Raw genomic sequence first — 22,940 nt, 5'->3', positions numbered from 1 at the left:
GCCATGCTGTGTGGCATATGGGATCTTAGTTCCCCAACCAGGGGTCAAACCTGTGCCCCCTGCAGTGGGAGCATGGAGTCTTAACCACTGCATCACCAGGGAAGTCCTTGATTCAGTCTTGGTAGGTGTATATGTCTAGGAGTTTATCAGTTTCTTCTAGTTTATCTAATTTGTTGGTGTATAATAGTTCATAGCAGTCTCTTATAGTCCTTCATTTTCTTATATCTTTTTTGAAAATTTCTAAGTTGTATTCTCACCCCTGGTGCAAGAGTGCTTCTGTCACTTTTGTATATTTTATACTAATTTATAATTTTAAAAATATACATATTTTTATAGATATATAAAATTATTAGTAATTTTTATGGTACTATTAGCAATCTTCTTGGTACTACTCTATTACTTTTTCTATCTATCAAGGACATTTGTAATTTTGTCTTTTGTCTAATGGAATGGATTATAACTTTATAATTAAGGAACCACGGGGTTTTAGAAGAAGTATACCAGCTTGTATGGAAAGGGACAGAAACAGCACAAAATGAAAAGAAGTCTTTAGACTCCCCATATTCTATGGACAGGAAATGACTGAGAAATCTGCTCAGCTGCAAACACAGGCTCCCTTTTTTTGTATGCAAGAAAGGATGAGTTGGAGGGCAGGTCAAGAGCCCAAATATGTAACCCAGAGCCTCAGAGAACAAACCCTTAGGGAGTAGGACTGAGCCCTAATCAAGGAACTGGCCCATATGCCTGAATGGGCTTCAGAATCCCTACACACTAATGACCATTTTATGCTTCTGCTTTCTCCCCTTTCAAACAGTAATGTATATAGTGGTTATCTTTTGCCTGTTCCATCATTGTCTATTGAGAATGGGGAAAAATAATTCATTCATTTCTTCAGATTGAGAGGAATAGTTCTCAAGGAGCTATATCCAAGAGACCACACTAGACCTGAATGTAGATGATGAGATCTTAGAGTTTGCATTGGCCTCAAAGTCTGATGGGATGAGGCTTGGAAATCTTGGAGAGAAGTGTTATTCGCATGGGATAGGGGTGGAAACTGTAGCCAGAGAGTAGACCATTGACTACAACAATTCATATCTGTCCCACTTGCAAAATATACTCACTTCTCTCTCCAAGCCCCCCAAAGCCTCATCCTACCAGACTTTGGTTAAATTTTCCGAAGATGGCAATAACAACTCTCCCATCTCATAAACTCTCCTTATCATGTGACATTATGAATGTGCCTGTCCAGCGGTAGAGTCTATGTCTTCTCTCCTTGAACACGATTGAGCCTTTGTGACTGCCTTGACCAGTGGAATAAGGCTGAAATGATGATATGTGGCTTCTGAGGCTATGTGTCATAGAATGCCATGTGCTTCTGCCTTGCTCTCTTTGATTGCTCGTTCTTAAAACCCAGCTACTTTTCCGTGAAATTAAGCCTGAGGAGAAGTCATGTGAAGAGGAATTGAGGTCCGCAGCCCACGGTTCTGGCTGAGCTCATAATAGTCAGCAACAGCTTGCTAGCCAGTGAATGAGCCATCTTTAAAGTGGAACCTTCACCCTCCAGTCGAAATGCCCCACTAATGCAATGTGGACCAGAGATGAGCTTGCAGACATATGGACAAAATAAATGATTCTTGTTACTTTAAGCCATCAGGTGTTGGCGTGCTTTGCTACATACACAGTGATAGATGCTTGGAACACACCCTCATCTGTTTCTATGGCATTAACTACACTGATTCTCAGATTTGAATTTTCAGGTCCGACGTTTCTTCAGAGTTCCTGTCCCATATATTTAACTACTAACTAGATGTCTTTCTCCGAAGCTCTACATGTCCGGCATTAATGTGTTATCCTTTACCATCTGTTCTTGCTCCATTATCTTGGTTAATTTATTGTCCAGTCATTCATGGCAGAAACCTGGAAAGCCATTCTCAACTCCTACATCTCTCTGCATCTAATTTTAGATCTTAAATATCTTTTGAATTCTTCATCCTAACAGCCAGCGCTTTAAGGATCTTTAATCCTCTCTCTCGTGTACTATTTTAGCAATAAAAACTGATCTGGTCTATACTGTATTCCTGTACTTCATTCTCTTTAAGTTTATGCTCTCTGTTGCTTGCAGAGTGATATGATTTATTTAATTAATTTATTTATAAAACATCTTTATTGAGATATAGTTCACATATCATTGAATTCACCCATTTAAATTGTAGGATTCATTGGTTTTTAGTATATGTTTTTTTGTTTCTGTTCTTTGGTTTTTTTTGGCCACATGGCATGTGGGATCTTAGTTTCCCAGAGTCTTAACCACTGGACCACCAGGGAAGTCCCTTTTTTCTTTTTTTTTTAAACAGAGTGATATATTTTAAATACACATATATGATCTTGTTACCATAATTTTTGCAGTTCCTAACTGGCTTCCAATTATTTACAGAATAAAGCCCTACCTTCTTAGGAGGATATATATAGTTTTTAATGATTTGGCCCCTTGCCAGATCTCCAGCCTTACTGTCTTTTCCCCCTTTTTACTTTTTTAATACTAAATTTCTTATAGTTCTCCAAATACACAAAGAAAAAACCAGGCTTTTCTACTCCTTCAGGCTGTTACACCCATTCAGGTTTTGGCATAATTGAGCTCTGTGTTGTTGTAGCACTGAGGTTCCCACCTTCTCGCTGGCTGTTGGCCGGTGTTGCTCTTACCTCCTACAGGCTGTTCTCAGATCCTGACCATGTGGCCCCCTCAAAAAAATTGCAGTTTTCTCCCTCAAAGCCAGCAGACAAATCTCACTCCTTTGTGCTATGACAGTCTTACATGGTGTGACCTAATCCAGGGAGTGACTCTGCTATAAGTATCACCCACACTCAAGGAATTAGGATTATACAAAATGTGTACACCAGGAATCTTGGGGACCATCTTAGAATTCTGCTTACCATAGGTAAATATAGATTCCTCTGTGAATACTTTTATGATTAAAAAACACCTCAGTAATTAGAAATTTTACAAGAATGCATCTTCCCATGTATCTGCTTTTATCCACTCTGCTGGTTACTCAGTGGGCTCTTTCAATCTGGCAGCTCATGCTTCTTCAGTTGTGGGAAACTTTTGTGTGTATTTCAGTGATGATTTCTTCCCTTCTGTTTTCTCTCTTCTCTCTTTCTGGGACTCCTATTTGAATGTTGGACCCCTTGAACTAGTCCCTCAATTTTATCTCTTCTATTATCCATCTGTCTTTTGCTATACTTTCTGGCAGATTTATTCAACTTTATTTTTCATTTCTTTATGGATAGTCTATCTTCCCATCCTTTTGAGCTTATCTTTGGTGGTTTTCTGAACCTTCTTCTGAATAGTCTGTTTCCTCCACGTTACTTGTTTTTCTGTTTGTTCTGGTCTCTGTCTTTCATGTTAGAGGCTTTCCTTAGATGCTTGTTACTCCTTGTTCATGATTTAGAATCTGAAACTAAAAAAGCTGATTGGAAATTCTGAGGCTGTAGATCGCACTTGTTAACTCTGAGCTCCATAGGGTGATTGGATCTGGGCTGCTTTCTGGTGAACCTCAATGTCAGTAGCTTTAAACTTTTTCTTGTGGTTACTCAAGGTCCCCAGAAAAGGAACTTCCAGTTTTCTGCTGGTGTACAGAAGTCTGGCTGCTAGCATACTGGAAACTGAGTGGGAAAGGGCTAAAAGGAGTCTCAGCATTTGGGTACTCATTCCCCCTGCTTTGGGTATGGGATTCCCACTCTCAGCTGTTCCTGCAGTCCGGCCAGATTTCTTCTGGTGTGAGGGAGGGACCTAAGTCCATGGAGTTGGGGAGGGGAATCTAGGGATCTAATGCTTCCTCAAAAGTTTTACCTGTTCCTCCTTATTTTGGAGCCTTCCTGCCATTCCCCTTCCAATATTTCTCTCCCAGTTCCAGAGACGCCAGGCAGTGACAGTTCCTGAGCAATTTTAGGATTCTGCAGTTAAAGTGAAATTGTCTCTTAGCTTTTCCTCTCTCATGGCTTTAGGGTTTTGTTCTCCAGCTTCCAAAATTTTGCTGCCTTTTCTCCTTTCCTTTCTTCACATATGTATGTTTATCTCTTTTGAAAAATCCTACTGCTGTAGTTGTGCTGGGATTTCTGGAGGGGGTGAAATTAGATGTGTATATTCAAGCTGATGTCAACTCAGATGTTCCTCATTGTTCTGTAATATGTCATTATATGTTAAATTCTTATGTGGAAGTATTTGTTCCTTAGTTATCTGTTCTTTTTGTTTCAAATATCTCTTTATTTATCAGTACCACAGTTTTTTATTGTTTTTTTTTTGTTTCTTTATAATATCCTTATTCTTTATGGTTGTAAATTTCTGTTTAACTCCTTGTAAAATTTGTTAGTTTCATAATGCTTAAACTATACGGGTACACTGGGAGCATTAAACTTAGAAAATCATGAGACCATTTCTGTTAATGTTAATGGATTTATTTCACAGACTTGTTTTTTCACTCGTCTTTATTGATAAGAATTAGCAGGGTTTAAATCCAAATGTTGGAACATTATTATCACATAGTAAAGACGTTTTGTTCTTTTTCTAAATGAAGACTGAAGTTGCTGAAGATCCTCAACAAGTTTCAACTGTTCATCTTCAACTAGGATTACCACTGGTTTTTATTGTCAGTCAACAAGCTACATATGAAGCTGATAGAACAACTGCAGAATGGGTTGCTTGGCGTCTTCTGGGAAAAGCAGGAGTTCTGCTCCTGTTAAGGTATTTTAAACATAAAGTAGTCACTATACTGTATTTAGCAGAACACTAATATTTTTCTTATATGGCAATCTGTTCACTTATAAATAAAATCAGATCTCTAATGGACTCTAATGTAGTTAAAACCAGTTGCTGAGCTAAAGTCTTTAATTATCAGCTTGATTAATATTTAGACCTTTAAACTTTGCTAAATGAAGCTGTAGATTAAGACAGAGGGTAGAAAATCTGATCTGTATTTATGTGTAAAATTTCTCAGACTCGCTAAATTGTAATCTTTCTTCATAAACATTTTTTAGTATAAGAACTTACAGCTCTATTTTAGATTGACATCCTGGATGACTATTATTCTTGAGATTAACAACATAAAACATTTATTTCCATTTTGAAAAAGGGACTCTTTGGAAGTGGACTTTCCTCAGAATGCTAATGTGGTCTTCAGAAGAGCAGAAGAGGTTAGTCATTTTATATATTGGTCTACAGTGTCTGCTTATTTAATACATGCGGTCCTAAAGTAACATACACTTATTATAGGAAAATTCTGTGAATTGCCACTATTCAAAGATAATTGCTGTTAACATTTTGGTGTGTTTTTTTTCATCTGTTACTCTGTCTCTCCGTGTGTGTGTGTGTGTGTGTGTGTTTATTTAAATATATATGTATTCTTTATTAATTTTTTTGAATGCCAAGTGTCTTCTGTACTCTTTTATTATCATCATAGTCTTTGCATCAAGATACATAGCAATGATAGCAGGTTCCTTTTCAAAGCTTAGTATTAAATATTAAATATCTTTCCCCACTTTAATTTTACATTACTCTGCCAAGAAAAAAATTAAAACTCAAGTTATCTGAAGCCTGGACACACTTCCATGATTAGCCGGGCTGTGTAAAAGTTGGTGGCTTTGTTCTTGCTGCTGTGTGAGCAGGTCCAGGCCCTAAAAAGATGGACGAGGTTATCATTGTTTTTCAAAAGTGTGCTACAAAAACGGATGGCCTGTTATAAGCCAGGTTACAACGTCAAGACGGGGGGGAGGGAGGGACAGTTTCTTCTGGAAACAGAATTTCTGATGAGTCCCAGTCCATCATTTTTCCCCAGAATGGTTGGAGGGGGCGTAAAATCTCAACATGAGTTTCAAAGCCCCATCTCTGTGAGGGGACAGTAGTTGCCTTACTGAGGAGGGCGCGGCTCAGTGGTGAGGCGGCCACGTCTGCCCATCCCCACTGCTCTCAGCGAGGGAAAGGAGAGTTTAATGCCCAGGAGTGTGAAGTGGGCTGAAGGTCGGTTGGTACTGAATTCTCTATGAGGTTTCTTCTAGAAACAGACAACTCAGACCCTTGCTCTCACTTCAGCAAAGAAGTTATTTTAAAAGCACTTGGGAAGTTCCTCCTGCGCCCTTGCAGGGCGGCTCAGAGGAGGGAGTCATCAGTACAGCCCCCCTTCCAGGCCATGTCGGAACTCCTGAAAGTTGGAGACCCCGTAGAAGTGGACGAAGGCGGCTGCTACCACCAGGACGTGGAAGATCTGATGAGACTAGAACCATATGTCGGATTTTCCAGGGAAGAAGTGCTCGGGAATCCGTGCAGCATAAAGGCCAGCTCTGGTGATGTACATCACAGCCATGAGGAAGAACCAGCCCATCTGGCCCACCGTGGTGGCCTTGACGAAGCCCTCCACGATTGTAAAGTGCATGGTGGGCACGATGCCGCTCAAGCCAAGCCCCAGGAACACCCCTGCTCTTGTCTGCCGGTGCTTAGGAGTGGCAAACCAGTGCCACTGCACCACAATGATGGCAGAGGTGCCCACGCTGGAGAGGTAGATGAGCCGTGGCTGTGGGGAGCAGTAGAAGGAGTAACAGAGCCAGGGGACAAAGCTCCCCGTAATCAGCAGGGCAATCCCTGAGTAATCCAGTTGGGAAAAGTTCTGAGAGACCTCTGAGTGATAATAGACCGTGTGAAAGAGCCAGGAGAAGCTGAGGCAGAGCACCGTGCCCGGGAAGAACATCCCGAATACCACCTTCTCCTGAAGGGGGGTCATGAAGTACATGTTGGTCTGAGCATGGTCAGGATTCCCAGAAAGAGAAACAGCACAAAACCAAGCAGGTGGGTCCAGATGTTGCCTGTCTCCGTGTGGATGCGGAAGATGCTCTTGAAGCAGGCCCGGAAGGAGGGCATGGGCGGCCTGTGGCCGTGCAGCAGGTAGTCGTTGTCCTTCAGCCAGTCGGGGAGCACGTCGTGTGGGATGACCCTCCAGCACCCCTCCCAGACCTTATGCACAAACTCCTCCATCTTCTCCACGGCATGGTGGGCTTGCAGGGGAAGTGTCAGCACCCAGCCCTCCTCCTCCTCTTCCTGAGGCACTGGGCGTGCCTGCTCTTCTTTAGCTTTGCTTGGGCTGGCGATGCCCTGCTTGCTTAGCTCCTCTAGCAGGGGGCCCAGCTCAGCCAGCTCCGCTGTGTCAGCCTCCCTGTTCCCGGCAGGAGCCCCATTGCCCTGGGCCACCACAGGTCCTTTGTGAGAAGACATCTGGCTGGCACCTCAATGCCCTGTGGCTTCAGCTTGGGGAAAGGGTGGGGTCTCTAGGGCCCAGGGAGCAAAGAGTTCCCTGTGATGGAAGACAGGCGGGCGGCGGGCTCTGCTCGGGGCCGTGGACCCCGTGCTACATCCCGCGGCACTGGAGGCGGCCTGTGGCCAAGCGGCGCGAATCTTCTGCCTATATATATACTGTAAAGAAATTTAGGATCATGCCATATATCCTGCTTTTCATGTACAGTTATATTTCATTACTTGCTATTGTGCTGTGATGCCTGCCTTTGTACACTGTTTTGGACGTCACTGATTCTTTCCTTTTGCTAATTTTCTGGAAGTAAGTTTTATTAAAGGAAATGGGAATTTTTAAGACTTTTAAAATGCATTGTCAAATTTCCCTCCAGAAGGGTTATACTTTTACCAGCAGGGTTTGGAATTTCTTGTTTCTCATACATCTTTGCCAGTACTGAACGGTAACCTTAAAAAAAAAAATCATTTCTATACACAAAAAAAGTTTCAGTATTAATTTGCATGTCTTTGATAACTTTGACTAGTTAGGTCATTTGTATTTCCTCTGTAAGTTTCTGTTAATGTCCCTTTTTCCTTAAATTGTTCTTAATTAAGAACTCTTTAATTCTGAACATCTTGTAAATATTATATACATGTGCTAAAAAATTATTGATATGTTTATGAACTGCCAGACAGTTTAAACTTAAATTCCCTTGCATAAGTCTATGATAGGAATACTGGGCTAAAGAGTCAGAAGACTTGGATTCTGTTCCTGCTAGTTCTGGGTCCAGATAACTGAATTAACTTCTTCAAGCTCAGATTTCTCATTTGTGAAATAGTCGTAAAACCTCCCCTTCTAACTTACAAGAAGTTTTATAAGACCCAATAGGAAAATACTTTGAGAACTGTAGTATTGTTCAAATGTGTACACTGTGGGGCTAGTATGCTTTGCTTTTTGACCAGGTAATGGAAAGAATACTTTCTGAAGCTATTTTTTTTACTATTAGGTAAAGACCCCTAAGTAAGAAATTACTTAATTTGTTATTGGGAAATAGGTTTTGTAGAAGAATTAAAGTTCATGCTGTTGTCCCAGTGCATATAAAAGTTATATATATACTATACTGTAGTCTAGTAAGTGTGCCATAGCATTATGTCTAAAAAAACAATGTATATGCCTTAATTTAAAAATTCCTTATTGCTAAAAAAATGCTAACCATCATCTGAGCCTTCATTGAGTTGTAATCTTTTTGCTTGTGGAGGGTCCCGCCTTGATGTTGACGTGGCTGCTGACCGACCAGGGCAGTGGCTGCGGCAGTTTCTTAAGATCAGACGACAGTGAAGTTTGCCCCATTGATCGACTCTTCCTTTCATGAAAGATTTCTCTGTAGTATGCTACAGAGCAATGCTGCTGGTAGAATTTTACCCAGAGTAGAACGTCTTTCACAATTGGAATCAATCCTCTCAGACCCTGCTGCTGCTTTATCAGCTTAGTTTTTGTAATATTCTCAATCCTTTGTTGTCGTTTCAACAGTCTTCACAGCATCTTCACCAGCAGTGGATTCCATCTCAAGAAACCACTTTCTTTGCTCATCCATAAGAAGCAACTCCTCATCCCTTCAAGTTTTATCATGAGGTTGCAGCAGGGATAATTTACTAAAATAATCCAGTGGCCTAAAATTTCATGTTTTAAAAATGTTTTGGTTGAGGCTTAGTGAAAGAAATTTTAATGGAACAATTTCAATGGAATAGAATTTGGTATTCTTAAAATACCTAGGGGCAGGTAGTATTTTTATGTTTATGGCTAAACAGGCAATTAAACTTTTTAGTGGAATTTTTTTAGATGAAGTATTATTTTGAATATTTCTGTAGAATACAAAATAATATTGTCTCTGTTTGCAATAAAATTGTAGATATTTTTATACCTCAATTGTATTGAGGCGGGACTTACTGTTATATGTAAAATGCTTCAGATGTCAGTGTAATGTAATTGTGACAAGAAGCAAGCGAGACTTTCAGTTCTTTTTTGCCCTCTTTTTCAGTAGCACACACTATCTTTCTATAATGTATACTTTGGATGCTTTTAATAGTGATCGTGGAGTTAATTTACCTTTTTAAAAAAATATATTAAAATTGAAGTTCAGAGGTTTAGTTTCATTTCATTTTAGTATCAAACAAGTAAAACATTTTTATATTAAAATGCTTTGTTATATTTTAGTCATATCTTTTAAAATTAATGTATTTCTAGGGAGTGCCAGTGGAATTTTTGGTGTTAAATAATATTGATTTAATCGTATCCCGTGTGGAAAGTAATATGCACATTGAGGAAATGCACGAAGATGAAGACAATGACATTGAAGGTCCAGATATGGGTAATATGTTTTTTTGATGATCATGCTGCCCTTCCATTTATGCCCAGCATCCTTAAGGTCAGTGAAATTTCAGTGAATTAACTGTCACATTCAAGAATGTGAAGAGGCCTGAAGAAATTAATTTTGAATTTCATTTTAGCAACTTGATGAGGTGTAAAGATATAAGGATGCTCTATTTTGTTTAGTGCGATACCTTTCATTGTTACATGTCAGGCTTCTGGCTTTCCACAAGTGTGCCTTTATCCTCCACATCAGTTCTTTCAGCCCTACTGGTCTACTCCGTGTTTAAAAAGGACCCAGGAGCCACAGTATGATATTTTATTTTTATTATTCCTATTAGGTTATGAAATTCTGATAAATATAGTTGTATTTGTAAATGAATCCAATTGTTAGCAGTATAGGGAGTAGATTTTGATAACATTTTAATAATTCTTTTTAATATGTTATTTCTGCTTTTCTTTTTATTGCTCTTATTGCTTACATTTTTGAAGTATTCTATAGTTTTCAAGGCTATTTCCCACTCATTATTTACTTTGATAGCTGTCCTCTGAGTTAGCTGAGGTCACCTTCGTTTTGTAGAGGAAAAAATCTGTGTTTTAGCTCAGTTAAGTGATCTGCCCAGTGTCACACAAACGGCATGTGGAGCATTCTGACTTGAAATCTTACTTATGATCATTATCATTCCTAGTACTTCTTTTATAACATCAGTCCTATTCTGAAATTGCTTATTTACTTTTGTCTCTTCTCTATTGGTCTACAAAATTTCTAAGGCAGGGATTATGTCTTGTACATTCTAGTATCCCATTTAGTAAATACTTGAATTTTTATATAGTACTATTATCATGAGTCCCATTTAGTAAATACTTTTTTTTAAAATTAATTAATTAATTAATTTTTGGCTGTGTTGGGTCTTTGTTGCTGTGTGTGGGCTTTCTCTAGTTGCGGCGAGTGAGAGCTACTCTTCGTTGCAGTGCGTGGGTTTCTCATTGTGGTGGCTTCTCTTGTTGTGGACCATGGGTTCTAGGTGTGCAGGCTCAGTAGTTGTGGCTCACAGGCTCTAGAGCATAGGCTCAGTAGTTGTGGCACACGGGCTTAGCTGCTCCGTGGCATGTGGGATCTTCCCAGACCAGGGCTCAAACCCTTGTCCCCTGCATTGGCTGGTGGATTCTTAACCACTGTGCCACCAGGGAAGTCCCGTAAATACTTTTTATATAGTCCTATTATCGTGATTCCCGAGATGGAAATAATTTACATATTGTTTTCATGAGGTGTCTTTATTATGAGGATCAACATCTATATTATAAATTTAATAAGGGCTCTGAGCTTTAACTGTTACTGTTGACCAGCTTCTTGGTTTGAGCACTGCTCTAGTTTTTTTCTGATATACAGAAGTTAGAATTGCTTGTGATTTAAGCCAGAGTTCTTCTCCATAGCATCGTCATTGTATAGGCAGATCTGTGTTCTGCTCTCTTGCTCCCTGCTTTATTCCTATCATGGTTCATATATTCTTCAGAGTCAGAGGAATCATCTGTAAATTTAATAAGATTCCTGTCCTCAGTGGCTAGTTGCCTGTTTCAAAATTTCATTGTTGCCATGTCTCCTGTTTTACTTCCTGATTCTCTGGCTTTAGTTTGCCCGCTGGTGCTGCCTTCTCTTTTTTTCTAACTCTCCCCTATCTTCTCTCCTCAGCCCAGTTCTCATGTTTCTTAAACAGCTTTGTTTTTTTGCTTTGTAGTGGAATTTTTTGTTTTGTTTTGTTTTTTTTTTTTGGTCTTAACTTCCTATGTTTGTAATCCATACTGACCCATAATATAGTTTGATGTCGTGCCCATATACACAGTTTCCTTCTCATTTTCATTTCATTCCCATTTATATGAGACATGGATGAGGGTTTGGAAAGAGTTTGTTACCATGTAAGAGCGGAATATAAAGAAAAATGCCCTTCAAAGGAAATGGGCACAAGATGAATCAGAATTAAATGGACTGAGGTCTCCAAAAGGAGAGTATGAAAAAAAATAGCAAACATGTGTGGCTAAAGAGAGTGTGTGTGTATATGTATATACACACTATATATATATGAATTGGTGAAAGTTTGAGCTGAGGAATAAATAAATTTATAAATTATAAATTTATAAATTTATAAATGAGGGTGGCTTATTAAGAGAATGGGGAAGCAAGAAGGAGGTGTTTGGACAAGATAAGAGAAGAAAGGATGGATTGGGAAATAAGAATGGACTGGCAGGAAAATGAAAATACATGAATAATAAGAAAAAAATACAGTAAATGAGAAAATTGGCCTTTATTAATTTTGGTATTGAGAGCATAACTTTTAGTGTCATAGAATGTGGTATTTAAAAGTACCTTAAAATTAATAGTCGAACTCTTATGTTTCACAGGTTTGAATATTGAGACACAGAGTTATATAACTGACTAGAGTTACACAGTTAAAAATTGCCAATATGGTACTGAAATCCAGACCTAGTATTTTATTTTATAGTATTAGCAATCATATGGAAAATAATAATTTAGTTTTCTGAATGCATTGCCTTTCTCACTTCCTCCCTTCCTTTCTTTTTAATATCTTGTTACAGAGAATTATAAACTTACCATAAAGTAGACAGCATAATAGAACAAATCTCCAGGTACCCATTACCTGGCCTCGCCCAGCCACCATCAGTTTATGGCTAATCCTATTCCAATCACTGCCCTCCCTTTATTATTTTGCAGCAAATTCCAAACATACAAATTCATCCATAAATATTTCCCTGTGTATTTCAGAAATCTAAGGATTCTCCTTTTAAAATTAACATAATTAATGGTATTACTACATCTACAAAGTTAACAATAATTCTTAATATCAGAGTCAGTGTTCAGATTTCAACTTCATCATGATTTTTCATGCCACTGTTGCTTTGTACATGCTGTTCCTTTTACTCCATATGCCTCTACTGCCTGCCTAAGTTTTATTTTTCTTTTAATGTTCAGCTTGTGTCAACTCTTCTAGGAAGCTTGTCTCTCTTATCAAGTTAGATGTCCCTCCAGTGTTATCATACAATCTATATAAATTCCAGTAGGATATTTGTGAGTTCATAATGTGTTTTTTATTTTTTTACCACATACTTTGATGGATGGATGAATGGGTGGGTGGAAGGATCTATCTGTCTATCTTAAAGTTTTTGTTTTTTTTTAAGATTTAATTGACATGTAACATGTTAGTTTTAGTTGTACACCATAATGATTCAATATTTCTATATATTGTGGTTAATGAAAGTTTTTTACATATTCAGAATCCACCCTTAACTCAATACACTTAGAATAAAATCCAAAATTCTTGGCTTATATGGCCTCTTATAATCCAGCTACTGTCTAGCCTAGAGTTTTCTCATGTTATTTCTTCAGGCCATCTTGTTTTAGTCAAATTTGCCTTCCCTCAGTACCTAGAATATGCTTAGCTCTTATTTCTCAGAGCTTTGCATGTGTTTTCCCTTTGCCTAAAACATCCTTTTATTGATTCTCTATCTGGTGGACTTTGGATCTCCCAATCTAAATCTCCCTGTTAAAATCTCTCACTGTGTATTTAACCTTTCCTCTTAAACTGATCACATTTATAGTTATATATTTATTTAGTGATCAGTTTATTGACTGACTTTTCCATAGATTGAGGCTCTGTGTGGTCAGGGACTATGTCTGCTTTGTTTACCACTTTCCTTAATGTCTGTCACAGTGCTTGGCATGTAGTAGAAGCTAAAGAAACACTGTCAAATATGTATGGTAGGACTTTTTTGGCTTATAAATTAATATGTTGATTAGAAATAAAAGAGCAATATTTATATTATTTCTTGACAAGTTTAACGCCTTTTGGAATTGACTAAAACTTGACACTTTCTGGGTCAGGAAGCATCTGAGAGTCATTTAAGATAGGAAGCCAGACAACTGGAAAGTTTTCTTAATATCATGCATTTTAAATATTAAGATTGTATGAATTCAAAAGTTTTTATAAAATACCAAATTTTCACATGCTTGCCTGGGAGAAGAGCTTAAATTTCTTTAATTATACATTTATATTTATATTAATTTCTCTTCAAACATTTTAGATATTCAAGATGATGAAGTGGCAGAAACTGTTTACAGAGACAGGAAGAGACAGTTACCTTTGGAACTCACAGTGGAACTAACAGAAGAAACATTTAATGCGACAGTAACAGCTTCTGACAGCATAGTGCTTTTCTATGCTGGTTGTGAGTATGAGTCTTTAGAGGTGACTACTATATTGCATATTAGGGCATTTAAAGTAGGCATATTTTATTTTTGCATTCTGTTATTGCACATTGTAAAGTGACATAATTTTCATATGTTCCACACTTTGAAATATTTGCTTCTAGCTGATTCTGGGGTTGTAAAACTGATTATATCTGACTTACAAATTGAAGGTTAATGATTAAACTAGATGTTAAGCTTACTAATTTAGAAAAATTATTGTTATTCAAGCTAACGACTGATTAACAGTTATTATAGATTTATAGGCACTATATTGCTTTTATCCTCAAACAATAGCTGTTCAAGTATACTCCTTGCAGTATGAACACAGAAACCCTCTTAAATGTTTGAACAATATTGACTACTGCATACTAGGATACTTCTTACTAATAAATAACAATTTGGGGAAACCCCATAAATCTATATGTTTGTTATATATAAGTATGGATGCTTTAGAGCAGGGGTCCCCAACCCCCGGGCCATGGACCGGTACTGGTCTGTGGCCTGTTAGGAACCGGGCCACACAGCAGGAGGTGAGCAGCAGGCACTCTGGCGAAGCTTCATCTGTATTTATAGCCGCTCCCCATTGCTCGCATTACTGCCTGAGCTCTGCCTCCTGTCAGCATTGTGGTGAGTTGTATAATTATTTCATTATATATTACAATGTAATAATAAGGGAAATAAAATGCACAATAAATGTAATGTGCTTGAATCATCCCGAAACCATCCCCTCACCCTCTAGTCCGTGGAAAAATTGTCTTCCACGAAACCAGTCCCTGGTGCCAAAAAGGTTGGGGACCACTGCTTTAGAGATATGTACATTGTAATATCTGTTTAATTTTTTATTTTAATGTAGGGCAGGCAGTATCCATGGCATTTCTGCAGTCCTACATCGATGTGGCAATTAAGTTGAAAGGTATACTGTGGTATGCATGCTTATTTTCCTGATTTTGAGCCATAGCTATTTGTATAACTGTGTCATGCTAAAGATGTAGAAACCCATGTAAAATTTCAGGTTATTATGTTTGTGTCTCCAAGGTTAATAAGTTAATGAACCATGAGTTTCAGAACTCTCAGAAGCATTCACTTTGATTGTCTTCATAAAACTGTCTTGTAGCTACATAGTTAATCCAGTAATCTTTTTGGCTGAATTCAGTCATTCAGCAAACATTTATTGAGTGTCTACTCTGTGCCAGTTACTGTTAAATATTATTAAATATATACTAAATACTATATATACTAAATACTATTAAATAAAAATTTGATAGATAAGACCACATCCTAATGAAGGAACTAAAGATACCAGTGTTCTTGAAGCTATACGGTTAGGATATTTTTTAATAGCCAGGATCTTTTTATTTTAACTATTCTATGAAACCTGATTCAGTGGTAGACAAATAAGAATCCAAGTAATGAACTCAAAATGTCTATGCCACCATCCCAGCAAAGAAAAAAGGAGGAGTAGGGAGGCCTCTTAGCATTAGTAAGAGACAGATAGTGTTGGCTTAGGTAAGTATAATGTTTTGTAATCACTTGAATAAGACAGAATATATCATGCTTTGTGTCTTTAATATGATTTCCTCCTACTCTGTTTTTCTTGTTAATAAAAGCTATTATGGCTAAATAGGCTTTTTCTTGGCTACTCCAGGAATGCATCCACCATTTAGTTTTGAGGCACTAGCTTACAGGCTCTTTCATTATTTAGTAAGTTCCTTATGGGTGGAGAGTGTGTCTTATACTCGGTTCACTGGACTTGGTGCATTGCATTACATTACAGAATATCTGGTGTTTAATAGTTGTTGAGTAAATGATTAAGCAAATGTAGTAGAGTTTCATAAATTTTGTTTTATTTAGTGGAAAATGTGTACTGGTATACAACTTATATATTGGGGACTTTTGTGAACTCAAGAAATTGATTCCAGAAAGTCAATCCTAAATGCAACATGTTCTACAGTAATAAAAACATCAGAGGTATAAAAAATCATTTTTGAACCATTTCTCTTCCATTCATTTCCCAACCACATTTGATCCAACTTTTGATTATTTCATTCCCCAAGTGAAGAGATGATTAAGTCTATAGATACTGTGATCCCTAACTTTTTTTTTTTTTTTTTTTGCGGTACGCGGGCCTCTCACTGTTGTGGCCTCTCCCGTTGTGGAGCACAGACTCCGGACGCGCAGGCTCAGCGGCCATGGCTCACGGGCCCAGCTGCTCCGTGGCATGTGGGATCCTCCCGAAACGGGGCACGAACCCGTGTCCCCTGCATTGGCAGGCGGACTCTCAACCACTGCGCCACCAGGGAAGCCCCTTAACTTTTTTTTTTTTAAAGCAATCTTGTCATTTTCTTTTAGATTCTCCTTTATGGTGGCAATTTATAGACAGATTTAAGTTTCTTCTCTTAGGTTTTCCAGCCTTATTGGTAAATAATTAGAAGAAAGAAAAAGGGGGAAAATATAAACCACAATGAAATAGTAATTGGATAATGTCCCTGAATAATAGAATTATTCCCCCCTCCCCAGCCCATTTGGTTAGATACCAAATGAAAATGGAAAAAGATTCTCTTACTTTCTTCTCTGTTAATGACCAAATAAAGATGTGACCCCTCAATGCAAGGACTCTTAGTTGTATGTGTTTGTAGAATAAAAAAGCAGATAACCAACCCAAGGGCTTGATTCCTTTTTTGATTAGTATGTTCTTTATGAATAACAATCCTGTTAGTAATTAGATATCAGATAAATGGATTGTTTTGGAAGTTCATGAGGCTTAATATAGAAATGCATACTATATGTAACAATAGTGTTTTGTGTCTATGGTGAAGCCTATACTGTAATTTTGTAAATTGGGAAAATATTGTAATACTTTGGTCCTTTAGTCCTGTAATCTCTCATATTGACTTGGGAAAAAGCCACTTCTTATCTCTTAGTACAAGAGGATGGAGAATATTTTATACTCAGTCACAAGGTGGCAGCAAATGTCAAGTTTTTATAATTACATAGTATCTGTAGCTAAGAGAGTCTGTTTTGTTTTGTTTTTCTTTTAAATTAAGACCCCTATTTGGAATTGCTGCATTGATAAAGTATGTGGAATATAATACTACAGTCATCTTAGAATATTAGACTATTTCCATTTGAAACATGATTAAGTATTGAAACCATTTTACAGGAAAGGAAATAAAAATGTGATAACTTCAGTATAAGTAGCCTTATAACTTTTAATGATATGTATCAATATTCTTTTTCCAGTTTTAAAGATAACATCAAAGTTTTCAACTTGGACAAAGGAATAATAACATTTTTAGCAGTAGACCCATTGAGGATGCTTATTGAAGGGAAAGAACTACATTTGTAATAACACCATGTTCCATCCTTGGGTGGCAATACATAATATGATATTGTCTGAACAAGCACCAGTACAAGCACCACTAGATATTTATTGACTAAATGATTAAAATAAAGGATAAGAGAACTTTATAGAGTAGATCCAGCTTTACAAGGAATAAGAATTTATTTTTGTTTATATGCACATATAATATTCAGGTATTAATATACTTTAGTGTAAACATTGAAAATTTGTTCACGAAGAAATATCAGGGCACATTTCACAAATTTTTTATTGGGCACATAATATGTAACAGACATTGTACTAGGCAGCAGGTTTATAGTGGTGAATAAGACAGACTAGACCCTGCCTATATTATCAAACAGATTGCTAACACTAAATCTAAGGTAGTAAGTTATTGCATCTATGAGATATAATCTAGGATCATTTAAAATGTAAGAAAGAATTTTCAGTATTAAAACTTTTGGCAATAAGATATTAAAATACTGCATTTCACAATTTTAGTCATATGGGTAGATAACATCTTAAAGTAGGATATAACCTATATTGATACACAAAGATTCCTTCTTTGATCTAATATTATATTAAAGTTTCCTTTTATTAGAATTTATTCTTTCATTAGCTGAGTTGTGTGGTGCTTTGTCATTTGTTTTTTGATATCTCTTCACCTAATTAGTTACACATTTTGGAGGGCCTTGCATATACAGTTGACTTAAACAACACAAGGATTAGGGATGTTGACCCTCTGTGCAGTAGAAAATCCAAGAATAACAGATTTGGCCCTCTGTATACATGGTTGCACCATATCTGAGGTTCCATATCCATGGATTCATCCAACCATGGAATGTGTAGTACTGTAATATTCACTATTGAGAAAAATCCACATATAAGTGGACTTGCACAGTTGAAACCTGTGTTATTAGTATACTGTATTAGTATAGAACAAGTAGAAATTTCTCTTTGGAATTCCACTATGATGTGTTTTCTTGGGCTGAGAAGAGATTATAATATTTTAAATAAATAAATAAGAAATTATAATATTTAGACAGGATGGGTATGTGAAGCCCTAAATGAATTCCATGTGTTAGTTTATTCACACACATATTTAAGGTGTTTCATGTTCAAGGACCACTCTAGGTGCTGGAAAACCAGTGACAAGGAAAACAGACACAGTCCCTACTCTCAGGGAGCTCTAATTGTACAACAACACAGATGAGTACATAATTACATGATGAGATAGGGAAAAGAGCTTGGTCCTCTAAGAGCATAGGAATCTGATGCAGATCAGGGTATCAGAGGAGGCTTCCTTGAAGTGGTCACACGTGCAGAGATCTGAAGGGGTGAAAAGACCTGACTGCAGAAACTGGTGGGTGTGGGCTGGTAGCAAAGTAGATTTGAGTTTTGAAAAGATATCTCTAGCTTCAGTGTAGAGACATATCGAATTCAGGGAGATAAATTAGGAGAAATGATAAATGGTGGCAGTGAAGAGAGAGGGACAGATATAAGAGGTATTTAAAATTCAGGTGGTAAAATTGAAGGGCATGCTGATTGATGTGATTAGACCTGTGGAGTTTAGGAATGGGGAGGCACAGGAGATGGTACTTTGTTTTCCGAGTTATACAAAGATGGCAACATTCACTACTATTCAGAGGAAAGAAACCATATTTGTTTTAGACATCTTGAGTTTGACGATGTTTCCGTTCAAAGGGAACTAGAGAAGGCAGTAAGAATACATTGGTCTGGAACTTTAAAGGATGAGCCTGGGCCAAAGCTATAAATTTAGGATTCATTAGATTGTCGATGATTATTGAGATTGTCTAGAAGAGAGGGTAGAACAAGAAGAGAAAGCAGCTTAAACTGAGCCTTGGGGGAACTCCTGACTCCACTGGCAGAAGAGCCTGCAAGAGGGACCAAAATGGAGCAGCTAGAGAGTCAGGTGTGGGGATGGGAGCCAATAGAGGAAGGTGCTGCAGAAAATCAAGGGAAGAGAGTGTTTCAGCTGGAGTGTTTCATGCTGCTGAGAAGTTGTAATAAGAATGGGGTATAGAGGTGGGGTCAAGATGGTGAGGTGGGAAGATGCAGGGATAGTGTCTCCCCACAACTAGGGCACCTGCCAGCTGCTGGTGGGGGACTCTGATCCCCAAGGAGATGGAAAGAACCCCAAAGTGAACCGGCAGCTTGCAGGATCCTGGTTCACAAGCCCGGGGTCTGGCCGTAGCTCCTGCAGTGGGAGCTCCGAGTCCAAACCACTGGACTAACAGAGAACCTCAGATCCCAGGGAATATTCATCAGAGTGAGGTCTCAAGGAGGTCCCCATCTCAGCACCAATTTATAGTAATGATTATGAAGATGATCCAGAATCTTGGAAATAGAATGGAGGCATGGATTGAGAAAATACAGGAAATGTTTAACAAAGATCTGGAAGAAGTAAAGAACAAACAACAGAGATGAACAACACAAGAAAAATACACTAGAAGGAATCAATAACAGAATAATGGAGGCAGAAGAACGAATAAGTGAGCTGGAAGACAACATGGTGGAAATAACTGCTGAGGAGTAGAAAAAAGAATGAAAAGAATTGAAGACAACCTCAGAGACCTCTGGGACAACACGAGACGCACCAACATTCGAATTACTGGGGTCCCAGAAGAAGAAGAGAAAAAGAAAGGGTCTGAGAAAATATTTGAAGAGATGATAGTTGAAAAGTTCCCTAACATGGGAAAGGAAATAGTCAATCAAGTCCAGGAAGCACAGAGAGTCCCATACAGGATAAACTCTAGGAAAAACACACCAATACATATATTAAACCAACAAAAATTGAATTCAAAGAAAAAAATAGCATCAAGGGTAAAACAAAAAATAACATACAAAGGAATCCCCATAAGGTTATCAGCTGATTTTTCAGCAGAAACTCTGCAGGTCAGAAGGGAATGGCAGGATATACTTAAAGTGATGAAAGAGAAAAACCTACAACCAAGATTACTCTACCTAGCAAGGATCTCATTCAGATTTGATGGAGAAGTCAAAAGCTTTTCAGATAAGCAAAAGCTGAGAGAGTTCATTATCACCAAACCAGCTTTACAATAAATGCGAAAGAAACTTCTCTAAGTGGGAAACACAAGAGAAGAAAAAGACCCACAAAAAGAAACCCAAAACAATTAAGAAAATGGTAATAGGAACATACATATCGATAGTAGCCTTGAATGTAAATGGATTAACTGCCAACCAAAAGACACAGACTGGTTGAATGGATACAAAAACAAGACCCATATATATGCTGTCTACAGGAGACCCACTTCAGACCTAGAGACACATACAGACCGAAAGTGAAGGGATGGAAAAAGATATTCCATGCAAATGGAAATCAAAAGAAAGCTGGAGTAGCAATACTCATATCAGATAAAATAGACTTTAAAATGAAGACTGTTATAAGAGATAAGGAGGGACACTACATAATGATCAAAGGATCAATCCAAGAAGAAGATATAACAATTATAAATATTTATGTACCCAACATAGGAGCACCTCAATACATAAGGAAAATGCTAACAACCATGAAAGGAGAAATCGACAGTAACACAATAATAGTAGGGGATTTTAACACCCTACTTACACCAATGGATAGATCATCCAGACAGAAAATAAATAATGAAACACAAGCTTTAAATGACACAATAGACCAGATAGATCTAATTGATACTTATAGAACATTTCACCCAAAAGTGTCAGAATACACTTCTTCTCAAGTGCACATGGAACATTCTCCAGGATAGATCACATCTTGGGTCACAAATCAAGCCTTGGAAAATTTAAGAAAATCGAAATTGTATTATGCAACTTTTCTGACCACAACGCTATGAGATTGGAAATCAATTACAGGAAAAAAACCTGTAAAAAACACAAATACATGGAGGCTAAACAGTGCACTACTAAATAACCAAGAAATCACTGAAGAAATAAAAAAAAATACATAGAAACAAATGTTGATGAAATCACAATGACCCCAAGCCTATGAGATGCAGTAAAAGCAGTTCTGAGAGGGAAGTTTATAGCAATACAATCTCACCTCAAGACACAAGAAAATTGTCAAATAAACAATGTAACCCTACACTTAAAACAACTAGAGAAAGAAGAACAAAGAAAACCCAAAGTCAGTAGAAGGAAAGAAATCATAAAGATCAGAGCAGAAATAAATGAAATAGAAACAAAGACAACAATAGCAAAGATCAATAAAACTAAAAGCTTGTTCTTTGAGAAGATAACAAAATTGATAAACCCTTAGCCAGACTCATCAAGAAAAAAAGGAAGAGGACTCAAATCAATAAAATTAAAAATGCAAAAGGAGAAATCACAACTGACATTGCAGAAATACAAAGGATTATAAGAGACTACTAAAAACAACTATACGCCAATAAAATGGACAACCACAAAGAAATGGACAAATTCTTGGACAAATGGACAAAACTTTCCAAGATGGAACCAGGAAGAGTTAAAAGTATAAACAGACCTATCACAAGTAATGAAATTGAAACCAGAATTAAAAATCTTCCAACAAACAGAAGTCCAGGACCAGATGGCTTCACAGGCGAATTCTATCAAACATTTAGAGAAGAGCTAACACTCATCCTTTTCAAACTCTTCCAAAAAATTGCAGAGGAAGAAACACTCCCAAATTCATTCTACAAAGCACATCACCCTGATACCAAAGCCAGAAAAAGATATCACAAAAAAAGGAAAATTAAAGACCAATATCACTGATGAACATAGATGCAAAAATCCTGAACAAAATACTAGCAAACAGAATCCAACAGCACATTAAAAGGATCGTACACCATGATCAAGTGGGATTTATCCCAGGGATGCAAGGATTCTTCAATATATGCAAATCAATCAATGTGATACACCACGTTAACAAATTTAGGAATAAAAACCATATGATTATCTCAATAGATGCAGGAGAAGCTTTTGACAAAATTCAACATCGATTTATGATAAAACTCTCCAGAAAATGGGCATAGAGGGAACCTACCTCAACATAATAAAGGCCATATATGACAAACCCACAGCAAGCATCATACTCAATGGTAAAAAACTGAAAGCATTTCCACTAAGATCAGGAAAAAGACAAGGATGTCCACTCTTGCCACTATTATTCAACATAGTTTTGGAAGTCCTTGCCACAGCAATCAGAGAAGAAAAAGAAATAAAAGGAATACAAATTGGAAAAGAAGAAGTAAAACTGTCACTGTTTGCCAATGACATGATAATATTCATAGAAGATCCTAAAGATGCCACCAGAAAACTACTAGAACTAATCAATGAACTTGGTAAGGTTGCAGGATACAAAATTAATGCACAGGAATCTCTGGCATTCCTATACACCAACAATGAAAAATCAGAAAGAGAAATTAAGGAAACACTCCCATTTACCACTGCAACAAAAAGAATAAAATACCTAGGAATAGACCTGCCTAAGGAGGCAAAAGCCTTGTACTTAGAAACTATAAAACAAGGCTGAAAGAAATCAAAGATGACATAAACAGATGGAGAAATATACCATGCTCTTAGATTAGAAGATTCAATATTGTGAAAATGACTATACTACTCAAAGCAATCTACAAATTCAGTGCAATCCCTATCAAACTACCAATGGAATCCTTCACAGAATTAGAACAAAAAATTTTACAATTCATATGGAAACACA

The 22,940-nt window shown here is 37.4% G+C and overlaps 1 protein-coding gene and 1 pseudogene across 1 annotated transcript in view; one reads left to right on the top strand and one right to left on the bottom strand.

Annotated features, from left to right (window-relative positions):
- TXNDC16 (thioredoxin domain containing 16) overlaps positions 1 to 22,940 on the top strand; it is a 126,805-nt gene that overhangs the window by 52,823 nt on the left and 51,042 nt on the right. Inside the window, exons 9-13 of the mRNA XM_089907707.1 lie at positions 4,575 to 4,741; positions 5,130 to 5,190; positions 9,516 to 9,639; positions 13,734 to 13,877; positions 14,753 to 14,812. Coding sequence (XP_089763833.1) covers positions 4,575 to 4,741; positions 5,130 to 5,190; positions 9,516 to 9,639; positions 13,734 to 13,877; positions 14,753 to 14,812 — 556 coding nt within the window. The remainder of the gene's footprint in view (positions 1 to 4,574; positions 4,742 to 5,129; positions 5,191 to 9,515; positions 9,640 to 13,733; positions 13,878 to 14,752; positions 14,813 to 22,940) is intronic.
- LOC111173155 (adiponectin receptor protein 1 pseudogene) lies at positions 5,773 to 7,418 on the bottom strand (annotated as a pseudogene).

Source organism: Delphinapterus leucas, chromosome 2, assembly GCF_059928025.1.
Source record: "Delphinapterus leucas isolate spDelLeu-1000000601 "Yukka" chromosome 2, BTC_Dleu_Yukka2, whole genome shotgun sequence".
NCBI lineage: Eukaryota > Metazoa > Chordata > Mammalia > Artiodactyla > Monodontidae > Delphinapterus > Delphinapterus leucas.
This window is presented reverse-complemented; position numbering and strand designations above follow the sequence as displayed.